This window comes from Hydra viridissima, unplaced genomic scaffold, assembly GCF_058129835.1.
Source record: "Hydra viridissima isolate aposymbiotic clone 2 unplaced genomic scaffold, HvirCarnegie_v1 scaffold_8, whole genome shotgun sequence".
NCBI lineage: Eukaryota > Metazoa > Cnidaria > Hydrozoa > Anthoathecata > Hydridae > Hydra > Hydra viridissima.
Window position 1 is genome coordinate 16,899,266 of NW_028324307.1, and position 17,041 is coordinate 16,916,306.

General features: G+C 32.6%; 3 protein-coding genes across 3 annotated transcripts; 2 read left to right on the plus strand and 1 right to left on the minus strand.

Moving 5' to 3' along the window:
- Positions 1 to 521: 521 nt before the first annotated feature.
- Positions 522 to 2,908, minus strand: LOC149885386 (uncharacterized). Its single transcript, XM_090094677.1, has one exon. The coding sequence runs from the start codon at positions 2,526 to 2,528 to the stop codon at positions 522 to 524; it is 2,007 nt and encodes a 668-aa protein (XP_089950803.1). The 5' UTR covers positions 2,529 to 2,908.
- Positions 2,909 to 4,619: 1,711 nt separating this feature from the next.
- Positions 4,620 to 5,300, plus strand: LOC149885387 (uncharacterized). The gene has a single exon (XM_090096556.1). The coding sequence runs from the start codon at positions 4,620 to 4,622 to the stop codon at positions 5,250 to 5,252; it is 633 nt and encodes a 210-aa protein (XP_089952682.1). The 3' UTR covers positions 5,253 to 5,300.
- A 9,551-nt stretch (positions 5,301 to 14,851) lies between these two features.
- LOC145185376 (general transcription factor II-I repeat domain-containing protein 2B-like) lies at positions 14,852 to 16,341 on the plus strand. Its single transcript, XM_090094678.1, has 3 exons — positions 14,852 to 15,001; positions 15,255 to 15,758; positions 15,829 to 16,341. The coding sequence occupies exons 1-3, from the start codon at positions 14,852 to 14,854 to the stop codon at positions 16,339 to 16,341; spliced, it is 1,167 nt and encodes a 388-aa protein (XP_089950804.1).
- Positions 16,342 to 17,041: the final 700 nt, after the last annotated feature.

Sequence of the window (17,041 nt, forward strand, 5' to 3'; positions counted from 1 at the left end):
TATATATATAGATAGATATATATATTAGGGTGCATTACAAAACAGTAATTTAAAAAAATTGATTTTGTCTGACACCTAATTGAGTTCTATATATTAAAAAAACACTAACTTCCAATATTTTTTAGAGATCCCTCAACACTAGGCCGGATCATAACTTAAAAAAATTTGGAAAATTTCTTCGGGAATTTCCTGTAATTGGCTCTCAAATACGCTGAATGCAATGCTGCAAACCGTTTTTCGCTACTACTTTGCTATACTTTGTATTTTTACCTTTGAAGTTTTCAAATAAATTAACTTAAAAACGCCCATTTGTTACATAATTTATTGATTGAATTTATAATAAAATTCAAATTATTTGAACAGTCAAAACAATATATCATCAGCAAACGTTGATTAGAAACTATACTTAAATGTTCTTAAATTCAGATTTTGTGTCAAAGTGAGGCATCAACTTGCGGCGCTCCAGTTGAACGCGAATATAGCCATCACGATTTTCGTGACCATAAACTTTAGATGCTGATTCAGTCAATTTTAATCACACGTTCAACACTTTGATTGTGACATGGAAATGGCTCAATGTCAATAACTATGTCTTCAACTGACGAAAGCCATGCCAATATTTGTGCAGTTGGAATATGTTTTGTCAGAACAGGTTCCAAGCGGGGCTGTGTTTGCCAGTCAATCAGTTCTTCATAACTAGTCGCTTGAAATCGTATCTCAGGGAGTTGAAATTTTCGATTTGGTATGTCATCTTCACGAGCACGAAGAAATCTCTTCAACGCAAGCTTACGGATCACTTGACGGTTGTCTTTGAGCATAGCCAGAATAATGCTCTCGATATGAGCCGGGTAGCTATTGCGCTTCAAAACTTGCTGAACAATTATTCGATAACGCACAGGAAGAAATCGTGATGTTTCTATCATTTTATAATAGTGTGGAGCAGCATTCCAGCAGTTTGAATGTTTCTTAATGTCAATCCAAACAACCGCATATGAATTCACAATAAATTTAGCCAAAAGTATTAGTTCATTTGATGGATCTTCAGTAGATATATAGAGGCGTAGAACACGGTTTGCTAGTGTCAACCACCTTGCATGGTTTAGTCGCCCAGGTGTTCTAGAATTAAATCTATCTGGTAGAACACCTGTCTTCACCGCATTAACAATTTCGAAAAAGTACAGTTGATCACTGCTTAACAACTGCTTATTGCATATAATAGGTTCACCAACAAGTATGGCAAAGCTGACTATGGGTTTCTTAACAGACATTGAAATAGACTTGCCAATTGGTCCATTAAATGAATGGGGTCCAGTTGTTGCACCATCTAAGGAGTGAAAAAGATGTCGCAAAGGAAGCTCGTTCAGATGTAAAAGACAAATGGACCAGTGCAGTGGTCGACCAAGTTCAATTTCCATTCTGCGTATAACTCCATTGTTTAAACCAGTATTAACGTTAGTTGAATCAGAACCAATACAAACAAGGTTCGTGCAGTCAACAGTATCAATTATTGAATCTGCAATGGATTTGGCTGATCCACTTGTTGGCGTACAATGATCAACATACTTTGAATTTGGCTCTGATAAAATGGAAATATGTTCCTCAGAAATCACAGTCTGCCTATCCCCCTCAAGTTTTAAAGTCTGATCTTTCCTTCCATCAAAATACAATCCAGTAATTCTACAATCAGCATTTTTACAGGATGTTCTCAGTAGTTTTCGTTCTCTGCGAATTTTATTCCGATCCACTGGCCCCATATGTTCTATTCCAAAATCAACCAGAGTTGCTGATACAATCGCGGCAACTGCTCTATCTGATATGCCAAAACCATCTGCTTGTAGAGCAATATTTTTTAAACAACGGTTTTTCAGACGAGTAGATGTGACTTCGGTATCGACATCTGATACGGAAGGGGAATAAGTTTCGGTGTCAGAATTGTTGTCTGTTTCATTATCTGATTCATTATCAGATGCTTCAACGACTCTGGCACACTTAACTGCAGTCTCTTCCTTTGATAATGAAACAGATTTTCGTTTTAAACGCCTCTCAGCACGTGCGGATTCCTTCTTGTCGATTCCAGCTATTCTGCCAACACGTATAGTGCGTTGATCAGTTAGGAAGTCATGCTCAATTGCTGGCACCTTCAGAACCATTGGACAGCAACAAGACGAAAGTTCTTTGCATTTACACGAACAAATGTCAAACAATGTGTCAAGATCTTTTTCTATTTCATCTTGTTTGACTGTTGCAGACTTTGATCGAATCACTTTCTGAACATTGCCTATGTACTTCTCCAGCTGTAATTCTATGCCTCGAAGACTTATAGTAGGAACTGATGCTTTAATCCATATCTGAGAAAGTTTCTCTGCTAGTCTCTTACAAACAGACCGTAGTGGTTCAGTTTTATAATTCTTCTCAGACAAGTATGCTTTGCCTACTTGCTTGTGGGTTGGCAAGCAAAAATTGGGTAATTCACGACCTTCTCCAAAAAGTATATGACGATTCTTTGAAGCTTTAGATCTTGAAATCATTATTGTTTTACAATTTTATAACATATCAGAATTTCAGTTAATTTCTAAAAATACAAGATGAGACGGATAAATTCTGCAATCCGTTGATGAAAGCAGAAACTAATAAACAATCATATAAAAATAGAATAATATAATAATAATAATATAATAATATAAAGTTATAATAGCGTTGGAGTTAATCATATCATTAGGGTTAATTTAGTTAGGTAGGTATAGGTTTGGTTCAATTTCATAACCTTGGGATTATATCTAGTATTAGGGTTAAATGCATGTTTCAGTTAATGCATGTACTAAAGTAAATATACTTAGCATATAAAACCTTAAAACTTAAAAATGCAAAGTATAATCAATTCTTTAGAAATTTTTTTTTTGTAAATATTAAACAACACTATATCACGCCACTTTTCACAAATTCTAAAAAAAATTAATTTTTATGATCCGGCCTACTCAAAACCCCTGAATATTTGACCGGTCCCTAATGATTTCAAAAAATTGCTTTTCAAAAGTAGGTCATGTTGGGTCTCAAATTAAGTGATATTTTATAAAAATTTAAAAAATAATCATCATGTTATTAAAAAAAATTCGCATTAGACTTTACTGCAATAAATATGACATTTTTAAAGGAAAAATGAAAAAGATGCATTTTTTTAAGTTTTATATATACATAGCAGTGAAATATAAGACTTTTTTTTTTTAAAAAAATGATGATTATTTTTGAAATTTTTTAAAAATTTTGCTTAATTTGAGACCCAACACGACCTACTTTTGAAAAACTATATATTTTGTTAATTATTAGGGACTGGTCAAATATTCAAGGGTGTTGGGGGACCTCTAAAAATATTTCTTATTCTTAAGTTTTTGAAAGTCATTGCTTTTTAATATATAGAACACAATTAGGTGTCAGACAAAATCAATATTCCTAAATTGTTATTTTGTGATGCACCCTAATATATATATAAATGTATATTTATATATAGAGAAAGCCCACTTTCTCCTTTTTTTTTAAAGCACCTGTTTGATTGAAATTATTTTGAAAACTGTTTAATTTTTTCAATATTTTATTAGTGCTAATTAATAAGTAAAGTCTTTACTATTTAATTGACATGTTGTTTCCTTAAAATTTACTTTGTATTACAAAATATATATAATTTTAAAACATCTACTTTATAATTTTCATTTTTTTAATGTTGGCCGAAAGTTGAGGCTTGCTGCTTTATTTGATGATTTTCTTTAATAATTTTGCTTTTATTTTCATCTGCATTTACTAACTCTAAACTTTTGTTATTGTTGTTTGAAATATTACTAACAAAAACTTAAATTAAAACAATAAAAAAGTTTCAAAATGAGCTATAAAAAAATACAGCATGAAACTCCAAAATTACGGTGGACAATCAATGAAAAAACATGTTACGAATCTATTTTTCTTTGAGACCAAAGACTATCTCATCGTCAAAAAAACAATTTGAAAAAAAGTTAAATATTGCATATTCAATTTTACATTAAAGCGAACCAAGTAGTAGCACATATATGCATTTGGGCCTCCATGAAATATACAGACGTTGTATGCTATCAATTATTTGAAGGTCAAATTAATTTTGATAAGTATATTGAAATTTTAGAATATTGATAATACCTTCTTTCCGCAATCGGTATATTTAAAGGAGAAAGCAACAATATCAGATATCAACAATATATCAAGTCTTGTAAATTCGATACCAAAGAGAGTAAATCAATGATTACAAGAGAAATGTGGTTCTACAAAATAATATAGTAGTTTTTTTTGCTGCATATTTTTTTAAAATTGTGGTTCTTATATATTATTTGAAATATATCCTTAACTTTTAGCTAATCTTTTTTTTAAATAACATGTTTAGTTATTTTTAATTTTTTGGTTTAAAAATCGTTGTTTAGATTTTTTTTTTCTTTTTGATTTCCATGTACAAAGGGGCTGGCCACTTTGAACAACATAACATTTCAGATATGTTTCAAAAGGAAACAGTTTTAAAAGCAGAGTTGATTTGGTGTTTAGATATTGTTCAATGCAAATATTATTTTAGATCAAATGAGAATAAGTCTTAACAATTTGCATCAATGTTTCTAGATATCAAAATTGCCAACATTATTTCCTCTTGTCGAACAAAATCTGGCTATATAGTTACTCACGGTCTTGCCCCATATTTAAAAAAAATTCTATTAGGAGATCTTAACAAGCTGGATAACTTTGTATGTCTTTTTGATGAGTCTTACAATAAAGTTGTAAAGAAAGGTCAAACGGACTTGCATGTGCGGTATTGGAATGAGGAGAGTAATACCGTTTGTACTAGATATTATACTTCAGAATTTATGGGAAAAGCTCCAGCCCCAGATATTCTAAATATGTTTAAATCCTGCATGATTGGTTTGAATGATGAAAAAATGCTCCAGGTATCTATAGATGTTCCTAATGTTAATAAACGATTTTTGACAATGCTCAATGAAGAACGTCAGACCAATGAATTAAGTACGCTCATTGATATTGGTACCTGTGGTTTGCATACTTTAAATGGAGCCTTACAAACTGGTGCCGAAGCTACAGGCTGGAACATAAAGAAGTTATTGTCTTCAATGTACCAAATATTTCATGAAAGTCCATCAAGAGCAAGTGATAATGAACAAATAGCTGGGGACTCTAATGTAAAGAGTTTGAGAAAAAAAAAAAGAAAAAAGTATAAATACAGAAGATAGAAAAAATCAGTCTGTAAATAAACAAATAAATTCTGACAGAAGTAATCGTGCCTTAGCCCTATTGTCGATTGAAAATAGTCAACCATCGTGCAGCGAAAGCATAAGCAATGCTTTATTAACAAATATAAGTATTAAACGATATGTTAAAGAGATTAATGAAATTAAACATAACTTGAAAAACAATAAATTTCCGCGTAAAATTTTCAAATTTGGTGACACTGAAAAAACTTACAGTTCGGTTTTATACTTTTTTCATTGCCAAACCGAAATCGATTTTAAGCCCGGAAAGAAAGAAAAATTACATTTTACCTGCATTTATTGCTATAAGGTATTACATGAACCACTAGGTAAAAGTGGTAATTCTTTTAAGCATTTTAATTCCACACAATGTAAGGGCAAAGACGGTTTTATGGCTTGGAAAAAGGCTTATGATGATATAAGTCTTGGTGACTCGTTGTTAGATGACAATATTATGGATCTAACTAAATATGTAATGTCATCCAATATGGCAACACAAGAGCTAGGTAACATTCATCTAAAAAGACTTTTAGAGCGTCATAAAATTCATTTACCATGCGAGAAGTCTTTTGTTAATAATATAGTTCCTATGGTAGTTGAAAAGATAAAAAAAAACAATCACTAACTGCCTTAGAAAAGCCAAAACTATTACATTAATAGGTGATATCTGGGATAGCCGCCAGCTGGCTGATGTAATTTTTTATGTTTTTTTATAAAGTTCAGCTCCGTATTTAGCTGTGAAATAAATTTTAAATGACGACATCTTATATGAGAGTTGCATAAAATTAATATATGAACATCAATAAATACGAATTCTCTTAATACTAATTTTCCTATTTTATCTAAGAAATTTTCGCTAAATTATTGAAACTAGCATCTTCAGCTTAAATTACAAATTGTTAATTTAATTAAATTACAAACATAACTTGCTGACAACGGCAGAATGTTTTTTAAACAAGGAAAAAGATTTCCATTGTTAAAAAAGCAGATTGAAAAGTTGGAAGGTTTGAGTAGAGATCAGTATTTAAGAAAAGCTCGATTAATGCCAATAATCTTAAATCATTTAAAACAGAATTATTCCCAGTGATGACTGATGAGATAGAACTGTTGTTGTGTTTGATGGTAGCTTTATTTTCTTGCGTGAAGTTAGCAAAGATTACAGATTTGCACAAGATTTAAAGAATGCCCTGACTTTTTAGTTTCAGCATAAAAGTGATCAGTTTTAATAACAAAATTATATATTTTAATAGGTTCCGTTAAATCATTGGGATAATAGGATGTATTTAATATCTTTTTTTTGGCATGTGTAATTAATGAATCAATATCTTCAATGCTGATACAAGAAATTTCATCTTCATTAGTTATATGTTTTGATCGTATGTGTCTTTTGAGACCTCCTTTAGTTTTATATGACTTTGAACATTGAAGACAAAGCTGATTTAAATTGTTCAGAAATCTAAAGAAAAGTAACATAATACTCATTACATAAGAAAGTAATTTAACATAAGTATTTTTAACACACTTAATTAGTTTAAAACTGTAAAAAAAAAGAAAATTTAAATTTACTCCTGATATATGATTTTTACCTCTGAACCTGTGTCTTCAATTTCTATTTCAATTTCTTCTTCAAAATCGTCGCTATTTAAGAAATGAACTAAAATTTTTAGTGTATTTTGTGAGAGTAGCTTAAGGCGTTGGCCATTTAAATATTTGTTTTGCAGCTACATTGATCACGTGACTTTTTTAAAAAACTCGGAAAACAAAAGAATAAAACAATAGTTTTCAGACCAGGGTATAATTATAAAGACTATGCTAGAATCTTCCAGAACAGGTTCACACAGGCTCATTTTACTATATAAGAGACATGCAAATCGACATGTAATTCAGTCAGTATATGGAAGTCAATCAGTCAGTATTATCAAGACAGTTTCTCGAAGTGAGTTTCATCAAAGTGTTTTATCGAAGAACATCAATACAAGAAGTGAAATACAACAAGTGTTTCATTATATCAATACAGTCCACATCCAACCAAGAATTTGTGTTCCACAGAGCATTATTGTATCATCACAAGGTAAATGTAAAACGGTAAGCCTTGAGAAGCGTGATTATTTATTTTTATTATTTTTATGACTTCAAGTGCAAAAATGGCTCCCGACAGTCTTGAATTGGAACTAAGAAAGAAAATTATTGGCGATTACGTGAGTGGAATGTCACAAAAACGTATTTGTGATAAATATCGCGTGAAAAAATGGACTGTATCAAGACTATGTTCCAAATATTGTTCTATGGGGAAGTTGGCAGCAGATAACAAAGGTGGAGGACCGCGTTCCTTCACTTCTAGAAAGGATTCTATGATGGTCAGATCCGTCAAGAAGGATCCCTGGATATCATCAATCGAAATACAAAAGCAATTAGAGCTGCCTGTATCGGACCGAACAATCAGACGACGTGCTGTTGAAGCCGGATTGTTTTCTCGACCCCCTGCAAAGAAACCGCTGATTTCACTAAAAAACCAGAAGAAAAGACTCCTGTTTGCTACATCTCATATTGACTGGAATGTGCAGAAATGGCGAACTGTCCTGTTCAGTGATGAATCGAAGTTCAACATCATTGGGAGCGATGGCATTTGCCGTGTACGTCGACCGGCCGGAAAACGCCTCGATTTATGTTACTGCCATAAGACCGTGAAGCATGGTGGAGACAATGCAATGGTCTGGGGGTGTTTTTCTGCTAACGCTCTAGGTCCAATACATCGAAACGATGGAATAATGGACCGTTTCATGTATAAAAATATCCTGAAAGATGTTATGTTACCTCATGCTGAATGGAATATACCAATAAAATTTGTTTTTCAGCAAGGCAACGATCCGAAACACACTGCAAAAGTAGTCAAGCAGTGGTTTCAAGACAACCGCCTATCGGTGATGGATTGGCCGCCGCAATCTCCGGATCTCAACCCTATCGAGAACCTGTGGGAGATCGTCAGCCGCAGAATTAATCGTGAAGGTGTTTGTAATAAGGATCAACTGTTTGAACAAATCCGAAAGGCCTGGGCAGCGATTCCACAAAGTTTTATTGATCACCTGATCGAATCTATGCCTCGAAGATGTAAGGCTGTGATCGACAACAAAGGATTCGCCACGAAATCTAGCGAAATACACCTTGGTCAACATTTTGTCGAGTTGCACTTGTTTTGTACAGAAGGAAATCAACTTTTTTTTAATACTTTCGATTAATTTATTAATTTTCGTGTGCAAATATTGAACTTTGTGATGAATAAAACTTGAAGAACTTTGTCTCTAAACAGTTAAATAATTATTTCTCTTAATTGAAAAAATGAGGCACTTTTATATAAAGAAACTAAATTAGCATTATTTGATTGCAAATGTTTTGTCCAATACTGTATATACACAATACTGTGTATATATATATTCACAGTACTGTGAATAACTTTTAGCCCACTTATTAAAACTCGCGTTTTTTTAACAGATTTAAATAATTGCTTCCGATTATTTTTTCATATAAAATAACGTCTAACTTCAAACAATACTAAACACTATTTTAAGAAAAAAAAAGAAGCAATATTTATCAAAATTTTACATAGATTTTTGTATTCAGATATTTTAAGTGTTTATCTTTATTGTATGCTGATCTAAACCCGATTCGTATCAGCTCATTTGGTTTTAGTTTGCTCTTGCATTTTTTTTCAGGCTGCGACTGGGACAAATGCTTTCTCATCTTGCAATCGACGACATTTGCTAAAAGCTGGGTAAAGAGGGTGTGTTACAGTTCGAAAGCCTTTACTAGGTCGTGACAATAAAGAAAAAAGACTTAGATATATAAAACAGCAAAATAATAGGACGCAAGGAATGTTAAACCCTGTACTTTACACCAGGGTTGTCCAACGCGTGGCCCGCGGGCCAGAAGGTGGCCCTCGTCAGCCTATGGCTTAGCCCGCATATCACGGTCCATTAATTTTGAATTTTTATTTTAATAAAAATTTCAAATAACAATAATAAAATAAGTTCTACAGCAACAGCATATTACTTATATATTTATAATTCGAACTATACATTCGATTTCGATTATACTTTCACTATATAAATCCGCATTTGAAATAATAAAACGCGCGCTAAAGAAAAAACATTATTTTTATATATTTAATAAAGATGGCTTCAGCTAAAAGACGTAGATGTGATACTGAAAGCGGTCATGGGGGTCGTGTATTTAATCCTTCTTGGACAACTGACTATTTTGTACATGCACAAAGTAATTCTATTATGTCACCCCTAAATAATTTTTGGATATTGGACTTTGAGCTGACCCGAGAGCGCCACCTATCTAGGGTGAAAGTAAACATTGTCCCACACCCAGGAATGTCAATTTTGAAATCAAGTAATGACGTCCGCGGAAATAAATTGGATTTGAAGTCAAAAATCATACTAAAAAAGGACTAGCAGGTGTAACATACAAAAATGCCTATAAATTTTTTTTGGTAGTTTAGATATTACCCAAAATGGGCATGTATACTACCCATATGTGTGCCAAAATGTGTATAAAAGTTCACGCCAAAATATTGCTTACTTTTGAAAATATGGCAATTCCAGTTTTCAAAAACCTCACTTTTTGCCAATGTCACCATGTAAAGTTACCATCCATTGAGCCACTATCTAAGTTATCCAACAGGCAACACTACACTTTAGCCCTACAGGTTGTGGGCAACAACTTTTGTAACAAAAAGTTTTTTCTAAGACTTAGTGGTAGAGAACTATGTCAAGAAAACTTATCAAGTTAAGGGATTTTCCTTTATTAATATAACTCTTAAATCTTAATAAAAAAAATGAGTTTAGCACCATAGTTGTCCTTTTTTTTAAAAAAGTGCATAAAATAAAAGTTGTAGGGCTTAAAAAATTAGAGGGGGTCATTTTTATACAGTTTCCATTAATTTTGTGTTCCACTTGGAGAAATTTTGACAACCTGTGATGCATTTCTAGTTTGGTAAACAAATCTTACTGTCTTACAAATATATGATTGATTTTTCTAGTCAGCTTGAAAAAAAAGTTAAATTCGGAACTGCTTAGGAATTTTGGACAGTTATTTAAGTTCAGTAATCTTATTAAGTAAAATTTCAATCAACTATTGAAATGACTAATGTTATAAAATTTATCTCCATTGTTTTAAATTGCCAACGGCATTTTCAAGATTTACCTAGCTACGATTTTTAACAGAACTTCATGAAAGTAAAAAAGTATTTAAAATGGCTTTAACATCCATTTTAATTCTATAAAAAAAATTTTAGGCATTATTGAAAATTTTGCAAAACCATGAAAATTGAAAAATTAACTTGTGTTCTTAACAAGTTGATCTCTGTTTACACTTTTGTTTTCCTTGAAAATTTTCACATTATTCTCAAAGAACTTATTAAGTAAAAAGGTAAGAAACATTTGAAATTTAACATTAAAATGAACAGTGATACTTTCATATTTTTTAGTCAATTTTGTAATGTTGTTTTATATTGAAGGTGACTCCAAGTTGTTGTTCACTAAGACTTGCATTGTTTTGCCGTAAATTCAGTTGTCAAAGTATTTCGCTTAAATCACCGGCAATTTTCAAGATAAAGGTTAGAAATTTTGACAGCAGTTTACGGGATAACAAAGAAACATATTTTATTTTATAAATTTTTTTGAAGGACTTAGTTTTGGTCCAGTTTTATTACTTCCAATCTTATTGCTCTGTTAAGCACTTAAGTTTAACCCAAATTTGTACACTTCACAATTACTTTAAGTACATTAGTTATCCATATAAATCAAAGATTAGTATATTTAATTGTTTGTATTGTATACTATAAGTAAGTGAAAAAAAACTTTTTCATCAAATAAAAATCCCTTAGGGGCTAACAGAATGTTTAAAAGTTGCACTAAAATATTTATAATTATGCAAAGATTGATAGATTAGGTATTTCCTTGAAACTTTCTTTTATGTAAAATTAAAAAAAATATTTCTCTCAGCCAATCAAAATGCCGAACCACGCCAGAACTCATGAGGAAAATCAGAAAATTGTTTGCCTGATTTGTCTTAAAAAGTGCTCAAGACAACTGACAGCATTTATGTGGGAGCAAATCAGCAAAATCTATGGAGTCAGTTTTGATAAAGATGATTCTCACATTCCTCAAGGTAATGTAGGGTTGATTTTAATTGCATGTATATAGGGAAATCAGTTTTATTGTGGTATTGCAATGAAATTAAAAAGCTTGCTTGCTTTTAATTGATTTATTTAAACTGCCTGTTCTCATAAAAACCACAGCTTTACTAGCAAAACCATTGAGGTACAGCAATATTTCTCTGACTTATGAAAATCACTTTTTATGCTTAAAGGTATTTGTGAAGCCTGTAGAACAATGATGAGGCGTAAAGGTGAAGGGCAAGATATCACTCTTCCCCCTCTGTTTGACTTGACAACTATTTCTGTCAGAACAGAAACACGAGGTCATGTCTGTGATTGCCTCTTGTGTAAAATTGGACGATTACAAATGAATGAAAAGCATCCACTCGATGAGACAAAAGCTGAAGAAAAAAACACTCCTTTGAGATGCAATGATTGCCTTAGTCCAATTGGTAAAGGTTTAGCACACACCTGCAACCAGTTTACCTTTAGAGAGAACCATAAGGGTTTGGCAGCCCGAGATGCAATGGCTGTCGAACAGATTTCTGCCACTGTGATCACAAACAAGGAAGCCTCACCCCATGGGACTGTTCGTCTTTCTAAGGCTTCTGGAGGTCATGCATTTCCCATTACGCCAGGTAATTAAAAATTTATTACTATATATAGTACAGAGCTCACATCAAGTTATTATTGTTCAAAATTCACCATAATTGATTGTTTTTTTACTTGCAAATATCATCAGAATTTTAGTTTTTCAAGGAACTAAATAGAGGCTTTAGTTTTCAGCAACAAAAACTGTATTTAGAAGTAAGTTATCTAAAATATTCTAATCCTTTAAAAAAAAAGAAATTCCATTTTAAGGCCCAAGTGGAGTTTCCTCAAAACCTGCTTCTTCGTTTTTGACTACTCAAGACCTTGTGAATGTTAAACTGAATACTGGATTGTCCAATGTTGGCATCAAGAGATTGGTCAGTACAGTTAACCAAGCATCAGTTGGAAAACTAGTTGAGCCTAACTTTGCATCAAAGTTCCTAGCTGTTGGACAACAGCTCAGTGAGTTCTTCACACACACACAAATCAAGGGGTCAAGCACTAAAGGGGACTCTAGAGATTTTACAGTTGCTCACTGTAAGTGCTTGTCGGATCTTCTCAACAGAGTTCTTACCTCTCGGAATATTTCTTCTGAGCCCCTGGTCAAGCTTGGCATTGATGGAGGCAAGGGGTTTATGAAATTTTGTCTTACGATTGTTGAGAAGAGCTCTGCAGTAAATAAGGAATCTAGAAGTTCACCTGCTAAAAGATCCTTGACGCAGCGAGTTGCCAAAGACACTGGAGTGAAACGTCAGATGCTACTAGCTGTTGTTGAAGAAATTCCAGAAACATATGAAAGTGTTCACCAAGTATGAGCACTTGTTGGTTGCGATGCTGTGAATCTTTTCATCGCATGCGATCTGAAATTGGCCAACATTCTCTGCGGCCTACAGGCTCACTCCAGCTCACACCCCTGTGCCTGGTGTGACATTGATGCAAACAACCTTGAAAATGCAGGAACATTTCGAACTTTGGGCTCCTTTAGGAAAAGTTTCGAATCTTTCAGGCGGTCTGGTGGAGTGCATGCCAAAGCTAAATTGACTGGCAATGTCATCCGATCATCAATGGACCAAATGACAAACTCATCTTGGACATCATTCCTCCCCCTGAGTTGCACCTTCTTCTAGGTGTTGTCAACCTCCTTTACAAAATGCTTAAAGGTGTGTGGCCTGAAGCTGAGGTATGGCCATCTTCCCTCAACATTGCTCAGTCCTTACCATGGTGGGCAGTTTGAAGGAAATGAGTGCCGAAAATTGCTAAAAAATGTGGACCGTCTTCAACAACTAGCAGAAGCTAACTCAGCATTCCAAGTTCTTGGCTTTGTGGATACACTTCGGAAGTTTGACAGCGTTGTTCGAGCTTGTTTTGGATCAGAACTGAGTTTCGATTATTTTGAAAAGATCCAACAATTCAAGATATCCTTCCTTGCACTTCCAAACTGCCATATAACTCCAAAGTTACATGTTGTGTTTCACCACATCAGTGACTTTATTGATCGCCAAAACTCCTGCCTTGGTCGCTTCAGTGAACAAGCCGTCGAAGCAGCCCATCAAGATTTCGGCCAACATTGGCAGCGCTTCAAGCGATCCACCATCCACCCTAATTACCCGGAAAAACTGACAAACTGCCTTGTTGATTAAAACAGTAAACATCTTTAAACAAAATTTTTGAATCAATTAAGAATCATTTTTGGTTTGGTCTTTATGAATTGTAGAAATTTTTCATCAATCATTTTTTTTTGCGGAAACCATATTTTGTTCTCTTAGTATTTTGAAACTTATTTAAAGAAATAAACTATTTGGAAAGTTTTCAATATAACTTTATAAGCCCAGAATCTTTTTTTTTTTTCAAGCTGACTAGAAAAATCAATCATATATTTGTAAGACAGTAAGATTTGTTTACCAAACTAGAAATGCATCACAGGTTGTCAAAATTTCTCCAAGTGGAACACAAAATTAATGGAAACTGTATAAAAATGACCCCCTCTAATTTTTTAAGCCCTACAACTTTTATTTTATGCACTTTTTTAAAAAAAAGGACAACTATGGTGCTAAACTCATTTTTTTTATTAAGATTTAAGAGTTATATTAATAAAGGAAAATCCCTTAACTTGATAAGTTTTCTTGACATAGTTCTCTACCACTAAGTCTTAGAAAAAACTTTTTGTTACAAAAGTTGTTGCCCACAACCTGTAGGGCTAAAGTGTAGTGTTGCCTGTTGGATAACTTAGATAGTGGCTCAATGGATGGTAACTTTACATGGTGACATTGGCAAAAAGTGAGGTTTTTGAAAACTGGAATTGCCATATTTTCAAAAGTAAGCAATATTTTGGCGTGAACTTTTATACACATTTTGGCACACATATGGGTAGTATACATGCCCATTTTGGGTAATATCTAAACTACCAAAAAAAATTTATAGGCATTTTTGTATGTTACACCTGCTAGTCCTTTTTTAGTATGATTTTTGACTTCAAATCCAATTTATTTCCGCGGACGTCATTACTTGATTTCAAAATTGACATTCCTGGGTGTGGGACAATGCTTACTTTCACCCTAGATAGGTGGCGCTCTCGGGTCAGCTCAAAGTCCATTATCCAAAAATTATTCAGGGGTGATGTCTAATTTGTTTGGAGAAAATTGCCGTGTGTAAAAGTTATTATGTGAACAGGCACTACACTACAAAACATGCTGTAAGGTATGACAAATTTAAAGGCCAATTTCGAATTGATAAGATTGAATTGTTAAAGAAAACTTTTCTTGCACAACAATCAGTGATGAAAACTATAGTGATTAGCTCTTACAGTGCTACCAAAATAAGTTTTTTAATGGCAGAAGCTATTGCAAAAAGTGGTAAACCTTTTTGTACTGGAAATTTATTAAAAAACTGTTTAAAAATATTTTGTAAAGAGATATGTCCTGAAAAAACACCTACTGTTGAAGATCTTAGTCTCTCACACCAGACTATTGCTAGAAGAGTTGAAGATCTATCAAAAAATATTGAATTATCATTAAAAGAAAAATTAAATAAATGTGAAGCCTATAGTCTGGCACTGGATGAATCAACAGACAGAGGTGATACTGCTCAGCTAGCCATTTTTATTAGAGGTATAACTAGTAACTTTGAAGTAATTGAAGAACTGTTAGATATTAATCATATGAAGGATACAACAAGAGGAGAAGATATTCTCTATGAAGTGAAAAAAGCATTTGTGAAATTTGAATTACCAGAAAAGAAACTGTGGTGTAACTACAGATGGAGCAAGTGCACTAACAGGAAAAAATATTGGATTTATTGCATTACTTAAGAAATCCATTAATCATGAAATTATTTCATATCACTGCATTATACACCAAGAGCAGTTATGTGCAAAAGTATTGGAGATGAAGAATGTTATGGAACTTGTTATTCATACTGTTAACTTTATAAGAAGTCCTGGCCTTAATCACAGACAGTTCAAACAATTACTTGAAGGTTCTAGTAGTGAAGCTGAAGATGTAATTTATTTCAGCCAGGTTAGATGGCTTAGTCGAGCTGCTACTCTGAAAAGATTTTGGATACTATTACCTGAAATAGTGCTGTTTCGAAAAATTAAAGGGAAAGACACAAGCTTGCTTGAAAATATTGACTGTCTGAATGATTTGGCATTTTTGATTGACATGACTCAGATGTTAATGGAATTAAATCTTAAGTTGCAGGGTAAAGATCAACTTATTAGTAAATTGTTTGAAAATGTAGAAACATTTGTTTTAATTAAAACTTCTGAAACAACAATTAAGTTCTAAAGTACTTGTCCATTTCAAGGCATTATCAGAAAGAAATATTAATACAATTGACTCTGAAAGATATTGTACTCTTATTTCAAAATTAATTGATGAATTTGACACAAGATTGAGTGACTTTAAAAAGGGAAAAAATGAGTTAGACTTATTTGCACATCCATTTTCCATTAAAGCTGAGACAGTTAGAAATGAATTTCAAATGGAATTAATAGAACTGCAAAACTATAAAGATCTTAAAGAAGCCTACAAAGAAGTAGAATTGTTAGAATTTTATAAAAAATACATTAGCATTGAAGTTTTTCCTCATTTGTGCAGACATGCTATTAAATATTTTTCACTTTTTGGAAGTACATACAACTGCGAACAGTTATTCTCAAAAATGAAGCATGTAAAAACAGAACAGAGAAATATATTGAGAGATGAACACCTTACTAATATCCTTCGAATTGCATCATCAAATATAAAAAGAGACATAGATCGTTTATGCAAAAAAAAAAACAGTGTCAAGTTTCACATTGATCGAACTTTTGTATAACTTCACTTTGAACCTTAACTATGAGTGTAACTGTTTATTTAAATTTAAATAAAAACTTCAAATTTAATAATTTTTATTTTGGGTATTTTATGTTTGTGGCCCTCAAGTTGATTTTGAAACGAATTAATGGCCTCCTCAAAGTCCAGATTTGAACATTATTGAATATGTTTGGGATTATTTGAATAAAAAAAAGGCTAAATATAACCCCAAAAATGTCGAAGAATGTTTTCGAATATTAAAAAGAGAGTGGGACAATATTCCACAAAATTTCATTACAAGTTTATATGAATCAATACCCAGGAGATTCGCTTCTGTGATCAACGCAAAAAGCGGACATGCGAAGTATTAATTGTTCTTTCCTTTTGTATCATGTTTTATCAAATTATTTCTAGGTATTTTTGTTTATAATATATGTGCCTTTAAACCTGATTTTCTTTTTACTTCATAAGTCCTTCATATTTTTACGATAAAATCAAAAATAATTATAAACTTATGGTGGGCTAAAACTTATTCATAGAACTGTATATTAGGGCAAGTCGATTTTGGAATCAGAGGTTTGGTAATAAAGAGATTTGATTAATAGGTGAAAAAAATGAGGTTGGGTAAATTTTTTTTTGTTTTAATAAAGTCTAAGTTGAGCTAAAATGATTTTAAATATTGATTTATTTAAAATTTTTTTTGCAACGCCATCTTTACCACT

Bases quoted from the DNA above. Each gene is read 5' to 3' on its own strand.
- LOC149885386 (XM_090094677.1), bottom strand. From the start codon at position 2,528: ATGATTTCAAGATCTAAAGCTTCAAAGAATCGTCATATACTTTTTGGA.
- LOC149885387 (XM_090096556.1), top strand. From the start codon at position 4,620: ATGTTTCTAGATATCAAAATTGCCAACATTATTTCCTCTTGTCGAACA.
- LOC145185376 (XM_090094678.1), top strand. From the start codon at position 14,852: ATGGCAGAAGCTATTGCAAAAAGTGGTAAACCTTTTTGTACTGGAAAT. The intron at 15,002-15,254 runs GTTGAAGATCTA...TTGAATTACCAG, and splicing joins ACCAGACTATTGCTAGAAGA to AAAAGAAACTGTGGTGTAAC. The intron at 15,759-15,828 runs GTAGAAACATTT...GTCCATTTCAAG, and splicing joins TTAGTAAATTGTTTGAAAAT to GCATTATCAGAAAGAAATAT.